At 37.8% G+C, this 18,279-nt stretch overlaps 2 protein-coding genes across 2 annotated transcripts; both read right to left on the bottom strand.

Moving 5' to 3' along the window:
• Positions 1-867: 867 nt before the first annotated feature.
• Positions 868-9,610, bottom strand: vtg8 (vitellogenin 8). The gene is made up of 32 exons (XM_026235975.1): positions 9,520-9,610; positions 9,381-9,401; positions 9,130-9,281; positions 8,793-9,041; positions 8,552-8,713; positions 8,277-8,425; positions 8,034-8,184; positions 7,750-7,907; positions 7,514-7,679; positions 7,286-7,411; positions 6,988-7,206; positions 6,514-6,731; positions 6,328-6,425; positions 6,093-6,217; positions 5,903-5,998; positions 5,705-5,824; positions 5,403-5,589; positions 4,978-5,257; positions 4,752-4,884; positions 4,451-4,661; positions 4,093-4,364; positions 3,685-3,729; positions 3,385-3,588; positions 2,972-3,114; positions 2,751-2,889; positions 2,544-2,664; positions 2,274-2,457; positions 2,106-2,200; positions 1,841-1,935; positions 1,503-1,668; positions 1,257-1,418; positions 868-1,072 (listed from the first exon to the last, which is right to left on the bottom strand). Exons 1-32 carry the CDS (start codon positions 9,557-9,559, stop codon positions 969-971), a joined length of 4,791 nt encoding a protein of 1,596 aa, XP_026091760.1. The 5' UTR covers positions 9,560-9,610; the 3' UTR covers positions 868-968.
• Positions 9,611-9,906: 296 nt separating this feature from the next.
• LOC113064953 (sialoadhesin-like) lies at positions 9,907-15,464 on the bottom strand. The gene is made up of 9 exons (XM_026235974.1): positions 15,377-15,464; positions 15,050-15,203; positions 14,409-14,756; positions 14,095-14,325; positions 13,646-13,969; positions 10,821-11,030; positions 10,649-10,736; positions 10,334-10,394; positions 9,907-10,250 (listed from the first exon to the last, which is right to left on the bottom strand). The coding sequence occupies exons 2-9, from the start codon at positions 15,093-15,095 to the stop codon at positions 10,056-10,058; spliced, it is 1,503 nt and encodes a 500-aa protein (XP_026091759.1). The 5' UTR covers positions 15,096-15,203; positions 15,377-15,464; the 3' UTR covers positions 9,907-10,055.
• Between the last annotated feature and the right edge of the window lie 2,815 nt (positions 15,465-18,279).

Genomic DNA, 18,279 nt, shown 5'->3' with positions numbered 1-18,279 from the left:
GTACTCTCAAACACACAATGTTGACAAATTTTGCATAATATTATCAGTTTTAGGTTATGTTACCCTGGCTAATCATCAAAACTTGTTAAAGTCAATATTAAAGTAAGGACAATATAGCATTCACATTTTAAAATGTAAATGATATGAGTGTGGGACGGGGGCTGAGAGTCGTGAGAGCGGAGCAAGGCCGGTGCAACCGAGGGTTCAGTAGAAGTACATTGAAAAGTAATGTTACTACCTTTCACTTTGATTACTTTTATTTTTCTTTTCTTGGGGAACCATTTGTGTGAATCCCAATGCAATGGACAATGTACATTCAAGATTGCTTTGCATTGGATTTAGGGTATATTTCTATACTGACTAACTGGATTCTCCTGAGATTTAAGCCTTCTATCAAAACTTATTTGACCATAAAAGTAATATTAAATTCTTCAGATGCCATTTTTTATGTGCATTGAGATTCAGGATGGTGGCAATATCAAACTTGCTTTTGAATTGAAATATAGAAAGTATAGGACCAATATGTAGATTAATTAATTACACGGATAAATTATATGGTCAAACAAGAGAAACTGCAGATGATACTAATTCTGAGACTTAGTCGATAATTCTAAAAACCTTTTAGAGTAGTACTTACTTGTTTAGCTTGTTTTAGTTAGAATGTCTTAATATTCAGTTTAGGAGATGAATATCTAGTGTCAGTTAGTATTTCACGTTGTATTCCCCTTATGTTTTATTTTCATTACTTAACATATAAGAATTTGTCACTGAAAAACCCATTGCTATGTGCGCTTCCTCAGTATCTATGGCAGAAGTAGACAACAGAAAGAAATCATGCACCAGTTGTTAAATAAAAAAGAAAAATAGTGAACAAACACATTTTTAATGCTTGTTCAGATTTATTGAAATGAAGGCGTTCATTTACAGCTGCAAAAAAAAAAAAAGTGCTACTGAGACAAGAAGTAGGTTTAAGCACACTGTTCAATGCAGCGACAGGCCACATGAGCATCTGTAGTCTCTCTCAAGTCTACACTCTTCTCATAGATTCCATCAAACATGTTGAGGTTGAAGTCTGCAGCACAATATAAATAAAAATAGAAGCAACTTTTATAAACCAATATTAAATATTTTCCCATTCAGCATATGTTACTAAGTTTGAATTTTAAGATATAAAACCTGTTTTCTAAAGCAAAACCATTTGAGAATTACTGGACGAGAGTCATATCAGTCTGCAAACAAGTAATGAAGTCACTTACCAGTGGACATACAGTGGTATCCAATAGTGACAGGAGTTGTTCTCATTGGTACACAGCCTGGCAGACAGCGCAACACAGGCTCAACAGAGTAACATTTAGATTCCTGTCCATTTAAAATCACCTGCTTCTCCAACTTCACGGATTCAAGTTTCATGCGGCATTCTGAAAGAGAAAAGATATTTCTTTTTAAAGTGTCTTTAAAACAAATTACATTTTCTGTAATGCACAGTGTCTGACAAATCTTACGGCCGGCATCACGGCAGCTCTCAGCAGGAAGCACCCATGAGTGGCCAAAGCTGACTGGACTTTTGGTCAGGTCTCCTCTGGGTGTGGTGTACTCCTGTCTGATCTCTCCATCAGCCTTTCCACAGAGTCCACAAGTCTGTCCCTTCATCCAGTCTGCAACATAAACCTGAAATATCCAAGAAAAATAGATATTTTTCTATTTTTAGAACCTTTAGCACAGTGTTTGTAACATCAAATTAAACTGTAAAACTGTTTACATTGTTATACACTAACATATTTAAAATATTGTACTTATATTATTTACCAATATTTGGCAATTGTTCCAATGTTTGACTTACCATCCACTCATCATTGGTATAATAGACCTCTTGAAGACCATGGCCTGGGGCATAAAGAGCGATACCTTGACGTTTCTGCTCAATTCGAATGGAACCTACATCATAAAAGCCTAATAAATGTACAGGAAAACACTCTAAGACTCCCTTCCCGAGGCAAAGAACAGCATCCCAGTAAAAGTCATATGGCAAGTCAAGTCTAAAAAAATAAATTGCTGATGCAAGCAACAGACTTTTATACCAAAAATAATGCAGAGAGAACTTCAACCTGTTGGGTGCTGATATGATATATTGTTGGTTGGTATGTCAATTCCATTCATTTTAACCTTCACTGCACTCTTCTGGTGGTATATATCAACATCGCTGTGGTGGAATAAAATATTGAATATTGCAGTGTCTAAGAACGGAACTAGTAATATTAATGAGCTGGACTTACATGTCTGCCACCTTAATGTTTAGGTGTTCGTGCTTAAAGACATCCTCCTTTTTTATCAGGACTATGAATTTGTGCTCTAAAGTGCAGTCTTGCACTAAGACTTGGTAACAGGAAAGGGGCATTTCATAGTTGTACTTCTTATAGTTGAATGTAGTCAAGGTTTTTCTGACCTTACTACATTTAGCTAAATAGTGAAACAAACAAAAATTTAGCAAAAAAAAAAAGATAAATTCATGAAAATTGAAAGACCAATTAACACACTTTACTAACCTGAACTAGTCTCTATATAGAGGTTTCGAATTATGTTTGTGACATCATTTTCTGGATAGGCCTGGATAGCCTTAAATGACAAACTGATTGGAAGAACCAAGTTCGACACTGACAAGGTCATCTGCAAATTCACAAATGTTAGAAAGTGCTGTCAAAAAAAGGGGATGTGGGGCGGCACAGTAACCTAATTATTAGATTGTTGCTTACTATTGGGGTCTTAATAATGATGTCCAGTGTCCTTTCAGTTGGGACAAGTATGATCAGTTCAATCTGCCTCTCAATGTTTTTTTCATCGCTAACAGCCAATCCAGTCATCTGAGCTGCAGCAGGAATATATTCAGCCACACTTCAATAGGAAAGGAAATGAAAAATGTGTTGATATGTTGACATTTATGAAGTGGAACAACTGTGAGGAAGAGTAACCAAACCTCTTGGCATAGGTGGTGATAATTGTGGGCACCTTCTCACACTTCACTTTGAGATAGGCCATAGGACTTGGACCTTGGTGACCTGTCTCTGCGTTGATGGTAATTGCATACTGTTGGCACTCTGCACCCCAAGCAATCCTTGCCTAGATAGAGGCAACTTTTAAATGCTTTATCCTAACACAGGGATGTCTAATCCTGCTTCTCTAGAGTCACAATCCTGTAGAGTTTAGCTCCAATCCCAATTAAACACACCTGAGTCAGCTAGTCAAGGTCTTACTATAGATTTTCAGGCAAGTGTATTGGGGCAGGTTGGAGGTAAACTCTGCAGGCTATTGGCCCACCAAGACAAGAGATTGGACACCCCTGACATAGCAGAAAAAGATAACCAAAAGTAATTTCATCAGATTTCTTACATCTGCATGCTTGCTCAATAAGACACCATCAGCACACATTTTCCAGTTGTTCTTCACTGCAATGGAGACCACGATGATCTGCACCCTTGAGGTGGGCATGTCCAGGTAAGCAGTGAGCTGGTACCCCAACAACTTTCGATCAACTCTCACAACACGTGCAATGACAGCAACCACTGGAGGAACCGAGTCCCCAAGGAATCTAGACTGTAACCATGTAAAGACATTTAAAAATTAATCGATTAAAAAAATAAAAATGAAAGGGATCTGCTCAAAGATCTGCTTATAGACACTATGTCATACCTGAATGGGCTTGAAACTTTGACTGCTTTGTCCACTGGAGAGGCCCTAGTGATCCATACAGTGATCCAGAAAAAAACAAATAGTTGTGAAAGTTAAACTTTTATAAACATTGACTTTGGCAAATCATATTTTTATTCTTTTTATTTCTTGTTCCAAATAGAGCAGCGCATTTGCATCGCCAATGTCCAAAAGATATTTAGCAAGTTAAATATCTAGAGATATACATTAAATGTATTCGTCTGCAACCCAAGTCCTTTAATGTGAAGTGTTTTGACTGACATTAGGGAGGAGAGATGGTCGTGTAGTGTGAAAAACAGCAATCCAAAGACTTTGAAAGTTGTGTAGTGTGTGTGTTGCATAATAAATAGAAAATCCTGGAATTAACTTTGTGGCAATAAAAATACTCACTTTGGACAGATGAGAGCTGGAAGATCGAACAGAACTACTGGAGCTAAAGCTGTGGCTACGGGTGCTTTGTGGGTAAAATAATTTGTTATGGCTGAAAAAACTGGAGTTCTTGTTCCTCTGTTCACCCTCTAGGACTCTCCTCAGTTTCTGCAGGACGATCTTGACCTTGGGAGTCTTCGTGTGAGCAAAGCTGACTTCTTTAAGGAGCTTTTTAGCAGCTCTTGGGCCTAGTTGGACCTCTAGCTCTAGTCCCTCAACAGCAGGACCATCAGCTGTCAATAAATAGATTATAAGATAACACATTTTCAATAACAAACATAGTTCCAGTGAAATTCTGAAGTGAACTTCAGACACTTACCTCTAACTATGTTAATATGTACTCCATGCTGCCCAATTATGTTATAAATGGTGGTGTTTTTGATGAAGGTGGCATCACAGGACATAACCTCCATGCATACATCAACTCCAATGTGAGGTACAGCAGAGCAAAGTGTTTTGTGAACTGGAACACTAGTCCTCAGTTTAGGTTCCTCTGCCGGTGATATAACAGTTTTAATGGTTTCTGATGACTATGTAGGGATCAATAAAACACATTAGAATGATAAAGAAATTAATTTTTCACGTTATTAATTAGCCAAACAAATTTTTGATTATTTTACCAGATCTCCAGGTGAAATAATTGAGGTATGTGCTTCTTGGGAATGTTTCAGTACTACTGTCTCTGGTACAATGGGTGTAATTCTCTCTGCATTGACTGCCTTGATGTTTCCAGCTGCTGCCAAAGTTTCAAAACTAATGTCGGACATGAATCACAAAAAGCCACTTTAGTAATGAGATAGACCATGGTGAAAAGATTGAGAATGAGTCTACTCAATATATTCTGACCGTGCTGTCAAAGCATGCACTGGAAGTACAACAGGAAAAGCCTTTATCTTGAAATTAGCCTTTGCGATGTCGAACTTTGCCTCCACTTTTAGAGGCAAAAATGTATGGATCTTTCCTTTCGCCATGGATGCAGCTTGAATAAAACCAGTATTCAGTCCCATTACAGCAAAAGTCTGTAAGATAATGCTTGGTGAAACTTCAGCGGTTAACTTCACATCTGTCTTCATCAGATGAGAAACACTGATGGTTTCAGTTAGAGGTGGTGTAAAAATAGCCTGGACTGGACAGGATGGAAAATAAAAAAACAAAACAAAGAAAAGTTTCACTATTAAAGTGCATTCTCTATTAAATATTGTGCATTTGTTTAAATGGCATTCCCTATTTCCAATTAATCTATAAATAGACTGCACTTTTCAGACTCTTACCCTTCAAATTACCAGCAGCCACTGCAGCAGCATACAAACTGTACTCCATGGGTACACCAGCCACTGATGGGAAGATGTGACGCACTTCAGCCACCAGTAGGGGCTTGGCATAGTGGAAGGCAGTGCCATTCTGTATCGCTTTAAGAGCTTCCCCTGCAAACTCAGGTATATTGCCTCCAGTAGTAAACTATAGAAAAAAAAATTATGGTTAGCTCCATTTTAAACATCCTCAAAAGTTTAGGAGGACAATGCAAATTACTTAGTTTTTTGGTTCATATGAACTGATATTACAAAAAATATACCTGTGTTGCCTGTTCAAGAACAGCTTTGTTGACATTTGCAAAAGCAATCTCTTGTCCAAGAACTTTCACATAGATCGAGCCCAGGGGCTGCTTCTTTGGCAGGGCTTTGAATGCTTTTAACTGCAGCATGCCAGATTGACAACAAAAAATATGTAACTGTTAAGAAACACTCTTTAAATAACAATATGCCACACTTACAGCCTTAAGAACTTGTTTCATCCTGGGCAGCCTGTCCTCGTGCAGGAATGGCGATTTCAGAAGAGCCTCCTGAATTCCGTCAGTTCTGACGCCAATCTAAAAAAAAGTACTTCAGTGAGGTTGAGTAGGAATTTAAGAAATTAATAAAATACAGGAGTACCCAATCTTTTCCTGTATCTTATTTAATCACCTCAAAAATGTCAGCAGCAGCTCCAGCCAGGTAGGCGCGTGCTTTAGTTACAACAGCCCTGGGCAGGATGGTGGCGGCATCATTGATGAAGAAAGCACTACTGGCAGCCCCTACCATGAGAGAAGCTAAATAATGGAACAAATCAATAAGTTTTTTAGAGGAAACCATCACCTGGCATGCAACACTTTTGGTGTTAACAGACTAATAGACTAATTAGATTAACAGACTTTCTTACCTTTATAACCATCCAAGAGAAAAGCTTTGCTGTAACAAAAGCTAAGTTTGTCCAGTTTTGGGCTTAATATCTTGGTGGCAACTCTGCTGGCCACGGCACTGAAAAAGACCGAGGTGGATTTTCGATGTTTAAGTTTAAACATTAATATTTTGGAAAATATTCTGGCTTTTATTAGCGTAAACTCACATTAGATAAAACTCGGGTTGTGTGCTCCTTGTCAAGGCTTTCATGTGCGAGTACACAAGACTGGCCACTTGTAGATTTGGTTCTTTTTGTAGAGCACGTGCAAGAGTAATAACCAGACCAATGCTTGGCTTTGTCTCAGAAAGCACAATCCATGACACCATGCGCAGCTCTGGATGGAGATCTTTATTTAGAAAAATCTGCAGAACTACATTCTGGACCTGAAATGCAAAATGAAATGCATATAGTAAACCAGTGTTTTTTTTAACTAAAGTCCTTGGGACTTATTTAGCAGAATGTTTTAGATGTCTCACTAATTAAAGCATTTGATTCAACTCGTCAGTTTGAAGGTTTCTTGAACAGGGAGACATCTAAATCATTCTGGGAATTGGGTCCCGGGGACTGGAGCTGAGAAACGAAAGTTGAAGTAACTCACAATCAGTATGACAAAGCAAAGCATGATTGGCTATGACTAACCATTTTGGGTTCCTTTTTAGCAATGGCCTTCAGAGCCAAAACTGCACCTACTTGAACTCTCTTAGGAAACAGATGTATGCGGTTCCCAAATACTGGTAGAAACTTTGTAATGTATTTAATGCTAGCAGGTTGACCAGCATTTCCTAGTACTTTCAAAATCAAGGTCATCTCTGAAGTGTCAGCCTTAGCAGTTGCCTCAATAACAATCTCATGGAAGGGCTGGAAAAAAAGAGGAAGTTGTCCACAGTCCACACATAGTCAAGCAAAACAATTAGTGAATTATCTTTTTTTTTTTTACCTTCAAAAGCTCCACGGGGCATTCAAGAGATCCACTGCAGTATCTGGCAATCATTGTCCCATAGCCAAGCATGGCAACCTTACGTAGAACAGGTGTTTCTTGAACTTTGTGACTCAAAGCCAGACCCTTTTTTGATTATAACATTTATAGAACAAGTTCAGACAATATCCGGCATGCTAACTAAGTGGTTTAAGCCTTGAGTCAACCATCAAATACGAGTGTACGCACAGAGTAGATCTTAATGGTGTCCAAATTAGCGGTGACCATATGCACAGTGGCCAGAAGGATCTCAGTGAACTCAGGGATAGAAAGTTCACCTGCCAAGAATGTCTTCTTGACAAATTTTAGAGCAGCTAAGGTGCCAACTGCAGGAACAGCATCTAAGATCCATTTCCTTAGAGGAGTAAAAATGAGTGACAATTTGCAAAACAAGGTTTTAGACTGTTAAAGTGAATATTTTGTACCTGAAATTTGGTTTGGTTTTAAATTGAAACCAGATTCCCTCAATAGCATCCAGACTTGCAAAACGCATAAGCTGGATGAGCTGAATAAATTTAAGTGGAACATCTTCATGGACCTCTTCCAGATTTTTGGTAGCCAGATGATTCAGAGCATCTACTACCTTAATAAATACCAGTAAAACAAAAAGAGAGAATTTAAATACTACTGTTATCTACAATACAAACCTAACATTGCAGTCAGTATATTTAATGTATAACAATAAAAATAATATGAAATATGTCCTTACTTGAGCCTGTGGATTACTGATTTTCATTAGCTGAATTGGACTCCAGAGTGTCTCAGTGCTAAATTCATACTGTAAAGCTCCACGGGCTAAATATTCAGCACTGATTGGAATTATGGGAGATGCCATAATCTCCAGAAAGTCCAGGGTTTGTCTGAAATATTGAGTATATACTTGGGTTACCACATCAAAAAAATGATAACAGATATATTTAATTCAAAATGAGTGCATGACCAAACTTCTTGCCTAGTTTCCATCTGGGGAGCATCTTGAATCTCATTTAGAGTTGTAAGCTGATGAATCTCTTGGACTGTTGCTTCATTAATCATAACACCAGTTGGAGTTGGCTTCATGATGTAGCTGTAGGTTGCAGCTCCAGAGAGACTTTTTACCCTCTGTTAAATTATATAGTATATTTGAGAAGGTTACAGACCCTCTGTAGTACCTTTACGAAGCCCCCGTTGAAATCCCGGAATCTAAAGCATTGAGAAGAAAATATGACATGAATATTTTGACCTGACCTGTTGACATTCAGTGCATTTTTCAATGTAAGTCAAGCCAACATCCTTAATTATCCTCTCATTGCAAAGTGTAAGATCCCTAGACTTGGTGATGGTGGTGTGGTTACTTCCTTCATCTTCACTGATCAGATATTGAGTCTTGCAAATGCCTTGAACTCCATCCTACATATCAGAATGAAGACTCAAGTTTAAAATCAAGATACATATTTTTTTATAAAAACTTCATTTCAGTCAGTCTCACCTCTTGAACCTCATAGATGTTCTGGGTATTTTTGAAGTTGAGCTGAAAGATGTTCAGAATTCCCCTGTGCAGGTTGATAATGTTAGTTGGGACCACAGAAGGTGCGAATAACTTTCCAACCACGCCATTGGTGTACTCAAACTTAATGGGAATCTGAAGCTGAGCAGCCACTTCTGAAGAGATCTTAGTAGCAACAAACGCATCTGTGGGCCAGAAACCACTGTACTCGAACAGCTGAGGAATCGAGAGCTGAAACAAACAGGCAACAGGCTTTTCAATTATATCTCAGGTCAGTAACAGAACAATGTTTTATGTTGGCATTAAAATCTTCTGGCACCTTAAGCAGGAACGTATTCTCAGTTACAGCCCTGATGGAAACCTTGCTGTTGATTTTAATGCCAGCTCTTGCCAGACCTTCCTGGTGAAGACCACTGAAGAGCAAAGCCTCATATTTGTATACATAAGTCTGAGTCCCTGCCAACTCAGGGACTAAAAGTGCAAAATTGCATTTTAGATAAGTCACATAGTACAATCTTATTTTGTCATTGGTAAACACACTAGTAGAATAGGATTAACCACTTTGCTTACCAAGATTCACATGCTGACTTGCTGAAATATCAGAGAAAGTTAATTTAATGTTAATTTAATATAAAATTCTGACATGCAAATTATGATACTTTTATCCATGCAAATGGTGACATTTAAAACAGCATTGCAGGCTACTTACCCACAAGGGCTATAGTCAAGGCCATGACAACAGTTCTCATGGTCAGCGGTTGTGCAAAAACACCATGTCTGTTTTAAAGTCAAGCCTTTGCTGGCCAAATACTGATCTCTAAATGTATGATTAACCAGTTTTTTAGCACAACCAACCGGTTGTGTTCCTACTCCTGCCAGCTCATTGGTCTAACATGAGAATCCAGGGTAACCTGGACTTTAGTGCTTGACACTGATATAAAAATTATAAGTCTTAAAGAGATCAAAATCTGAGGCATTACCCTGAAGGTGTTTCTAATAATAATATAACATTTGAATTTTTTTATTTATTTATTTTTATTTTATTATTGCATGTCTACTTACCAAAAAACAAATGAATGGACATCAAATATTGATTTGCACTGTAATTATTTTATTGCGATAAAAGGAGTAATACATGATCATGAGAAAATCACAGTGTACGAAATCAGCTGCCAAGGGCAATAGTCAATTATACCATTTAAACATACCAAATACAATAACATACCAAATGCAATAACAATGTTGTTATTTGAACATTACAGTGGCATAGTATACAGTCTCTGTGTCAGTATTGTCTGTTGGATATTCATCTGTGGGGATTGAAGATGGGTGTTTTGTTTTCAAATTAATGTTGGAATAATGAACGTCTTTTTTATTGTCGGTGGCATCTGCTTTCTGCGTGAGGTCAGAGGGTGCATTGTTATTGTGCACCGAGTCATACTGATGGGGAAGGACAGTGAAACAAAAGTCAGCATTTTAAAATAAATAAATGTCAAATTTAATTTAGTTTCAGCCATCCTTACCTGAACCTCCTCCTCTCTCTTTTCAATTCTGTGGGTTTTAGACAAGGGACAGCTTCTCCTCCTTAAAGAAACAGCCATTTAAATATATAGCATATTATGTGGTCCAAAACTGAGTCTGCTATTTTAGATTTTTCAAAATGTAATATATTTTACAATTTACACTATCAGATTGTATTTATGAAATAAAATTTTCACAATGTAATTTTATTTGTAACATAAATAGTGGAAAATCTTAAAAATGTATCTTTGTTTTAGCTCATCATTGTACTGTTTTTAATTGTTTTAATCCCAAAACTTAAACTTAAATGCACTGACCTATACCACAGGACTCCTATGAGTGCAAGAGCCAAGATCACACACAGTATGATTGCAGAGTTTCGTAACACTGTGCTCTCCTTATGGTCTGTACAATACAGAAATTAATTAGTCACACAGACTGCAAAAATCATTTTGCATTAAACTACATGTATAATTAGAGATGTGTTACCTCCTACAGCACAGGAATACTGGTGAAGCTCTTCATCGCTGACTGAGTCCAGGTACAGCTTGTTGTCTTTAGTGAATCCATCTGTTACCTGTCGTCCGTTCTTGTACCAGATGTAAGTATGTTTGTTGTTCAGAGTGCATTTAGTTGAACAGATTAATATCACTTTCTGTCCCTCTGATATAACGTCTGGGCTTCTTGTTACCTGTGTATCTGAAAAACAGAATTGAAGTAAAGCTTCAATAGGGGAGGTGAAATGCTCGTTTTCACTCAATATCCTGTTAATCTTGAGTACCTATAGAGTAGTACTGCATCCTTCATGACTCCAAAAAGTCTTTAGTTTTATTATATTCATAAGAGAAAGATAGTCTGTACTGATTTTTCCCGGAAAAACACGACCGGCTGGAGGCGTGACATGTGGGCGGAGCTAAAGAATCATGAACGCCAGTAGGTTTTTGTGTTGAGAGCATTTGGAAGCTGTGACATTACCGTGAGGAACCCGGGTCTCCGGCATGGGAGGGGACGCACCAACAAGGAGGCAGAGATATTTGAAGCAGTTTTACTCACCGCCTGCGGTTCCAACACACAATCGTGACCCTTTTTCGTTGGGATTGCATCATCCTTAAGAAATAAACGATGTGCAAATCCGGCGTCAAACTGGGCCTTGTTTGTAAAACAAGCATCTTCGAAATGCAGGGGAACAAACAAAAACACTTGCACAACTCCGTTGATGCTCTGTAAAAATAAACTCCATCCACTGGTCCCTTAATGCTGTTTTTTCTTTGGTAATCTGTGCAGGGTTGTCTTGCCCTGGCAACCAAAAACACACTTCTTTTGTGACTTTTTGCGACGCTCTCGCTCTGATCAGTTAACGTCTGTTGTGCTCTCAGTGCTCTGCTATACGGGAGCGCTCGCTCTTCCGGCAAAAGTGCCCTAGGACCAGGGGCGGAGTGGGACCAAAAAATCTAACGGGAAATTTTGTAAACCACCGGCCCTCTGCGGTTAAAAAAATGCTAAAAAATATTTACTACTAACGTCATAACCCTTGCAAAATTATTTTAAATATATTAAGAAAGCCACCGCTACTGGTCACGTGGTCTATGGTTAGACTGATTTGTTTAGATCAAGTGAAATTGAAATTGCTACCTTGACAACGGCACGTGAGAGGCGTTTACACCGCCGCTGACTTGTAACGGAATTTTCAAAACATACATAAAATGTGAGCATATCACTTGCTAATCATTTATGAATGTTTTTGTAAATTATATAGTTTATCATAAACTAACCACTTATAAATTACTTACAACTGAACTTTTATTATAAAGTGTTACTGATTATTAATTGGCATTGTAAAAAGGTATGATAATGTAAAAGTGACTAGAAGCAGACGAGGCTCTGCCATTTTTCTTTATTTTACTTTATTTACCTCAGTGTTTACTATACGGCTGTGCGCAGGAAGAAGGCGCACGAGACCGCTATGCAATTATATGACCATTTATTAAAAACACATATATGCTATACAGATAACCAAATAAAAGTTATTTTCATATTTGCATGACAGCAGGGCTTCAATTCTGTTAATAATCAAGTAATAGCAGCAATTGTCAATTAAAGTGTATAATAAACATACGTTTTTCATGATATAGTACGAAATGATTTTTTATTGTATAGTGTATATATTTTAAATGTGATTGATTGTAAATAAAAATGTAAATATGAATGTAGTCTTATATATTTATTTCATAATCTGCGCGACCCCATCGGTGACTTTCTTTGATTACGTTTGCAGGGCGTTCCAAATGAGCGGTTATTGTCAGTGAAGTCCACTTCAACAGATACACCGTGCTCAGGGAGTAGGGAGCAGTGAACACTGCGTAGGGACCCTGTCGAATGGAACGCACCTTCAGAAATACAGTGCCGGTATAGCAGTCGATTCTGCTCCCCTCGGAATGTCTGTTTCCCCTCGGGTTGAAAGGTCCGTGTAATAAACCCTACCATATAATCAAACATTTTCCCAAAGTAGCCTAAATTCCGCGGATTTGGCAACACACTCCCGTTTATGTTCTTTTTTTTATTATTCATCTTGCAGTTGTTCCGTTATTTTTGTCTTATGTTTTTACATTTCAAGTTGAAAAACCTCTTGTCTTAATTTTATTTTCAAGTTTAAGATTTAGGACGGTATTTTGAACTATTTGACTTGCCGTACATCCAGTCACGCTTCTTGCGCACGCTAGTTCTGATCGTACGTATTGGAACTCGTCAACCATGCAAGAATTGTAGTATGTTTGCGTAAAGGGAAACAGACATTACGAGGGAACAGAATCGACTGCTACACCGGCCGCCGTGCTCCCGCTCCGGCCAATATTAATAATTTATAATGGGCCGATCATGAAAATTAATCAACCGGCCGGCCGGTCGACCGGCCGACCGGGAAAAGTCCCGATCGTCCCGATTGCCACTCCACCCCTGCCTAGGACCCATATAAGGAAATTCCGCTCCATCTAACGTCACACAGAGCCATACTAGAAAAAAACTTTCAGAAACTTGTGACAAACCGGAAGGAGTATTTTGGGAACAAAAATACTCTTTCAAACGTACAACTTAAGTTTTGAAACTTTGTCCATGTTTAGCATAGGAATCCAACTCTTTAACAGTGTAAAAAACTCAGTATGCATGAAATAGCATTTCACCCCCCTTTAACATTGAATTTGAGTGATATAATTTGATATAATGGCACTGGAATCTGTCTGTGAACAGTTTCCTGCCATTGGTGGCTTTAAAATCTTATCATTCACTCTTGATCAAATTCATTATGATCAGTTAGTTACCTGTAACAGTAAGAATGACTCCAGGTGATCCAGAGTATTTGCCTTTTGTCGTGTTAGTGATGATCCTGAATCGATATTCTCCAGAGTCACTGATCTTGAGCTCTTTGATTCTCAGTTTGTTCCCCACATACTCCACACGACCAGCAAACTGATGCTCCTCACGCAGATCCTTGAAGTCACCAGATGGGTAATGCCAGAATGTTTTATTTACAGTATGACGAGAGGGATGTGTGTATGTGCTGGAAATGTCTACTGTTGAGCCGACCAAAGCACAGACTCTTCTAGAGGAGTAAGTCACATCCCAGCAGCCACTCTTAGAAATGCCTGAAAGAGACACAGATTACTGCTGTGAAACTCACAGTTTAATTTAATCTGTTTAAATATACACATATAAACATAAATATACAAATATAAACAGCACCACACTGTGTGTATTATGTGACACTCACACACAGAAGGGGAGGGATGTTCACGATGTGGATAAAGAGAACAGGAAAAGATGTCAGCATCTCTGCTGACTGACACAGATGTTTTGGGGGACTGTGTATATCTTAAATGCTGTCTATTCTTCATCCAGATATAGTGATCTTCAGAGGTGAAATCACAGGAAGAATCACAGATCAGTTCTACTGTCTCATCTGTCAGGTCTATAGATGCAGGATTCATCCTCAGCTGCAGGACTGAATAGAGTAAAGATTAAGAAATCTTCATCACATGTCAAATGAAAGCAGCTGAAGTGTTCAGAATCTGGACTCAGTTTCACCTGTGACTGTTAGACTGACGGCCGCTGAGCTGAGATGTTTAACTCCATCCTTCATGATGAACATGAGCTGATATTCTCCAGAGTCTGTCTCTCTCACGTCTGATATTGTGAGTGTTGAATAGCTGCTTGAGATCTCATCTTTCACCCGTCCTGAGTAATCTGAGTCTAAAGTCAAATCTTCAGGTTCATTGTTTTTTCTCCAGTTTGTACTTTGTTTCTCACTGAACCAGAAAACAGATTTGATGTTGAAGCTGGAGTAAGAGCACCTCAGTGTCACTTCTGTCCCCTTCACAGCACAAATACTCTGTTGCCTACAGGTCACAGTCAGGCGGTCTAATGTTACAGGGCCTGAACAAGAACATTTTATTGAGATGAAGCTTACATACAGTCAGATGAGAGATCTTTACTGCAACAATCCAGTGTTCATACTAGCAAATATGACTAAAATAATAGTGCATCTAGACTGATGAATCTGCTGCTGAAATATATGTTTACACTCATTTTTAATGATTAAAAGTATAAAATCGTGTGAGTAATGATCAAAATAAATCAAAATAACCACTCTCGGAAAGTGTCAAAGATTGGAGACACATTTAAATAAAAAAATTACAGAGGAGAAAAACACACAGTAATGCTCAAACCTGGAATGAGCAGCAGCAGGATCAGCGATGAGAGACTGGAGTTCATCTTCACTTCACTTCGATGATTCTTCACTTCACTTCACTTCACTTCACTTCGATGATCTTCACTTTGTGTAAATTCACATATACAATGAAAGACAGAGAGCTGCTCATCCTGAAAAAGGAAACCCAGTGAGTTTCACTGTGACTTGAAAGGTCAATACAGTTTAGAAGATTCATCAGTCTGTTATCATAGTTCCTGCTGCTCTACTAAAATCATGAAAACAGTAACATTTTACTCAAGATGACATTTTAAATGCAATCAAATATTAGCTTTTTCTACATTACATTTTGTTTTTCTCTGATGTGTGTTGCTGTTTCTACTGTTGAATAAATCGTTACAGACTTTCTGCTGACTTTACTTCCTTCCCGTTTCTTACTGACACACTAGTGCAAAAGAAATGGAGTTATTTTTATGTTTTCTGTTTTTTTTTTTTTTTTTAAGAAAGGAGATGCTTACTCTTCAGAAAATGTTTACCATTAAACTCCATTTAGGAATTTAATATAAGCTGTTGTTACATGAGCTCTTCAAATTAAACCTTGAGATATTTTGTCATTTTCTAATAGTAATGTATTATTTTCTGTTAGTAATTTCAAATCAAAATCTGAATAGACATTTTCAGCAGATTTTCATGTTTGTGAAGTGTTGCCTTCCGAGCAGTGGCAGTCTATTTACATGCGGTGGGAAATTTTCCAGAAGTGAACATTGTGCTGATGATGTACAGTAAGCAGCATATACTGAAGGCAAATATTATGTTTGATCATTTTTTCAGCAAAAACTGGGAATCATAAGCTGATACACACACACACACACACACGTTTATATATGAATTTACTTTCAACTGTGCCATAAGATGCCATTTTATTGATTTAGGCACAGGATTATGGGGTATCACAGGCAGCAACATACACTCAGTAATCAACCAGATAAATGTCAGAAGACATAATTTTGTTTTTCTCTGACCTACAGTAAATGTCAAACTGAGATAGAAATGTGTTATATATAAGTAGCACAATGCCTAAACTCAACAGTACATATCTAAGACTGCACTAGGTGGGGTTCAACACAATATATGATAATCAGGAGCTTTATCCACGAGCCACATTCAGCTAGACCTGCAGCCAAACAAACTAAGATGAGTGTCGGGCAAAAGAGATATTTGTAGCATACACAAAAAGTTCACTAGATGTCGCTGTCTCAAACTGATAGGACACTTTTAGAACACATTACTTATTATAACAGTTGGTTTTGAGCAGATTCATATATTTTCTCCTGACCAAAAGGTGACGCTGTGTTTTTAAGAAATCACAGAAAACGTGCCTCTGGGTGGGTCCACACATAGACAGTAAAAGAAATGGACACAGCGACCCCATTGGAACTCAACTGAGACAGTTGAAGCCCATTTTTAGCGTTTTTTAGCACTTCCATTTCTGACGCGCAGACTCAAACGAAGGTTGACGACGTCAGCAACCTGTCTGACAGATGTAAATGTTCTAGTAGCTGTGCGCGCAAACTGCCATCATTAATCTTGCAAAGACGGCAAGCTTGAGCGGGGAGTTCTTTGTCGTGAGTGAGCAGGAGTAAGTATTCTGATTAATTATTTTGTATAGTATTTGTAACGCCAGTACGCCATATTAAGTTAATTGCCTGCGAGCTTCTCCTCCTGTCTGTACGGTAATGCGACAGAGAGAAGAGTGGTTATGACGCAATCGTTAGCCTATTTTTTTACAAAAACTTGTTTGTACGGGGCCATAAATGTAACATAGAAGGTAATGGAGCCCTTTATACATTGTTGTGTATCTTTAGAAATAAATAATGGACAAACGGAGTCTTTAAACGCCTCAGATGTAAAGTTAAAGAGTTAAAGAGTTAAAGATGTAAAGTTAAAGAGTTATTCGCTGTCAAAGTGACGCCAAAATGAATGGGAGTCAATGGGAATGCTAACGCAAGTGAAGTTCTTTTAAAGATAGCTTACAATAGACTAAAGAATATTTAAAGTTTTAAAAGAAGTAAAAATGAACTTTATATCAGTTGAAAACAATCTAAATTTAGGTTTGCAATGAATGGCTCTGGCTTTATGAAGGTGAAATTTACCCAGAAGACAAAGCAATAAAACAATATTAATTGTTTAATATAATTAATAATAATTAAACAATATTAATAATGTTCTAGATTAATGTCATTGGAATGAAAATCTGAAATTGAAGAAAGAGCATTTAAAAATTTAATCTATTTAATCTAATATATAAATATCATTAAATGAAAGTGTAGGAAAATAGTTGGTTACACAGCCATAACAAAATGAGTTGATGAGTTTTGAGTGAGCTCTTGGTGGTTTGAAGAGTGCATGCTGGACGATGGAAGGGTCAGCATAGATTATAGGCAAGAGCCCAAGTCACTGCAAGCAGGGCAAAAAGCAAAGGCAAAAAAGCTAAGGCAAAAAGCCAGTCATTGGGTTATAAACGTGTCCATTTGACCCGTCCTTCTTAGTGCGACAGCCAATCAGATATTGTCTTGGGCGGGACCTATGCCCCATTCTCCGGTTCTTGCATGTAATTAGTGTAATGTCCACATGATCGCATGTGTCCAAAATTATGAAAGTTTAAACACTTTAATAAGCAAACTTAATAGTTTAAATATGGTGCATCCTACACACATCTACTTTATATCAAAATTCTAGAAATAATTTACCCATCAAGTAGGTACCAAAATACATATTTTTCCCATAGTTGAGGTGGGAGTAAATAAGGATTTAGCCGTGATAAGTGTATAACACACAAAATTACTTGAGTAATATAAAGCATGCATAATACAGAGAATACACATGTATGAGGCAACTTCTGGTGTTTAGTTCCTATAACTGAGGTAGAAAACCCTACGAATAGGCTGTAATGAAAGTTAAACACTCAGAAATAATTCCACAGGTTATATAGAACATACATGATACTTAAGAAATGTGTGAGGTAAACACTTGTAATCAATTAAGCTTATTGGAAGCAATTTGAGATCGTTGTTTGTATTAAACAACAAGTGGGTTAAATTTCAGTGTGGAGACAAAGTATCTGGAATTTACAGCTGCAGCAAGGAGGTGTTCCCTGGTTTAAGGTTTCTGGTGATCCTGGGCCAAATAAATACAGGATACGGGTCACTACAGGGGTTCTTGGCCATTTGATCTTAAGTTTGGGGAACA

This window comes from Carassius auratus, chromosome 47 (genome assembly GCF_003368295.1).
Source record: "Carassius auratus strain Wakin chromosome 47, ASM336829v1, whole genome shotgun sequence".
Lineage (NCBI taxonomy): Eukaryota > Metazoa > Chordata > Actinopteri > Cypriniformes > Cyprinidae > Carassius > Carassius auratus.
The sequence above is the reverse complement of the archived record's forward strand: the minus strand, read 5'-3'. Positions and strand labels throughout refer to the sequence as shown.

Coding starts and splice junctions, on each gene's coding strand:
- vtg8 (XM_026235975.1), bottom strand. CDS start 9,559: ATGAGAACTGTTGTCATGGCCTTGACTATAGCCCTTGTGG. Junction 8,714..8,792: donor ACATCTATGAGGTTCAAGAG/GTGAGACTGACT, acceptor TCTGATATGTAG/GATGGAGTTCAAGGCATTTG. Junction 1,669..1,840: donor ATACCAATGATGAGTGGATG/GTAAGTCAAACA, acceptor TGGATATTTCAG/GTTTATGTTGCAGACTGGAT.
- LOC113064953 (XM_026235974.1), bottom strand. CDS start 15,095: ATGAACTCCAGTCTCTCATCGCTGATCCTGCTGCTGCTCATTCCAG. Junction 14,757..15,049: donor CCTGCTGCTGCTCATTCCAG/GTTTGAGCATTA, acceptor GTTCTTGTTCAG/GCCCTGTAACATTAGACCGC. Junction 10,737..10,820: donor GTATTCCTGTGCTGTAGGAG/GTAACACATCTC, acceptor TGTATTGTACAG/ACCATAAGGAGAGCACAGTG.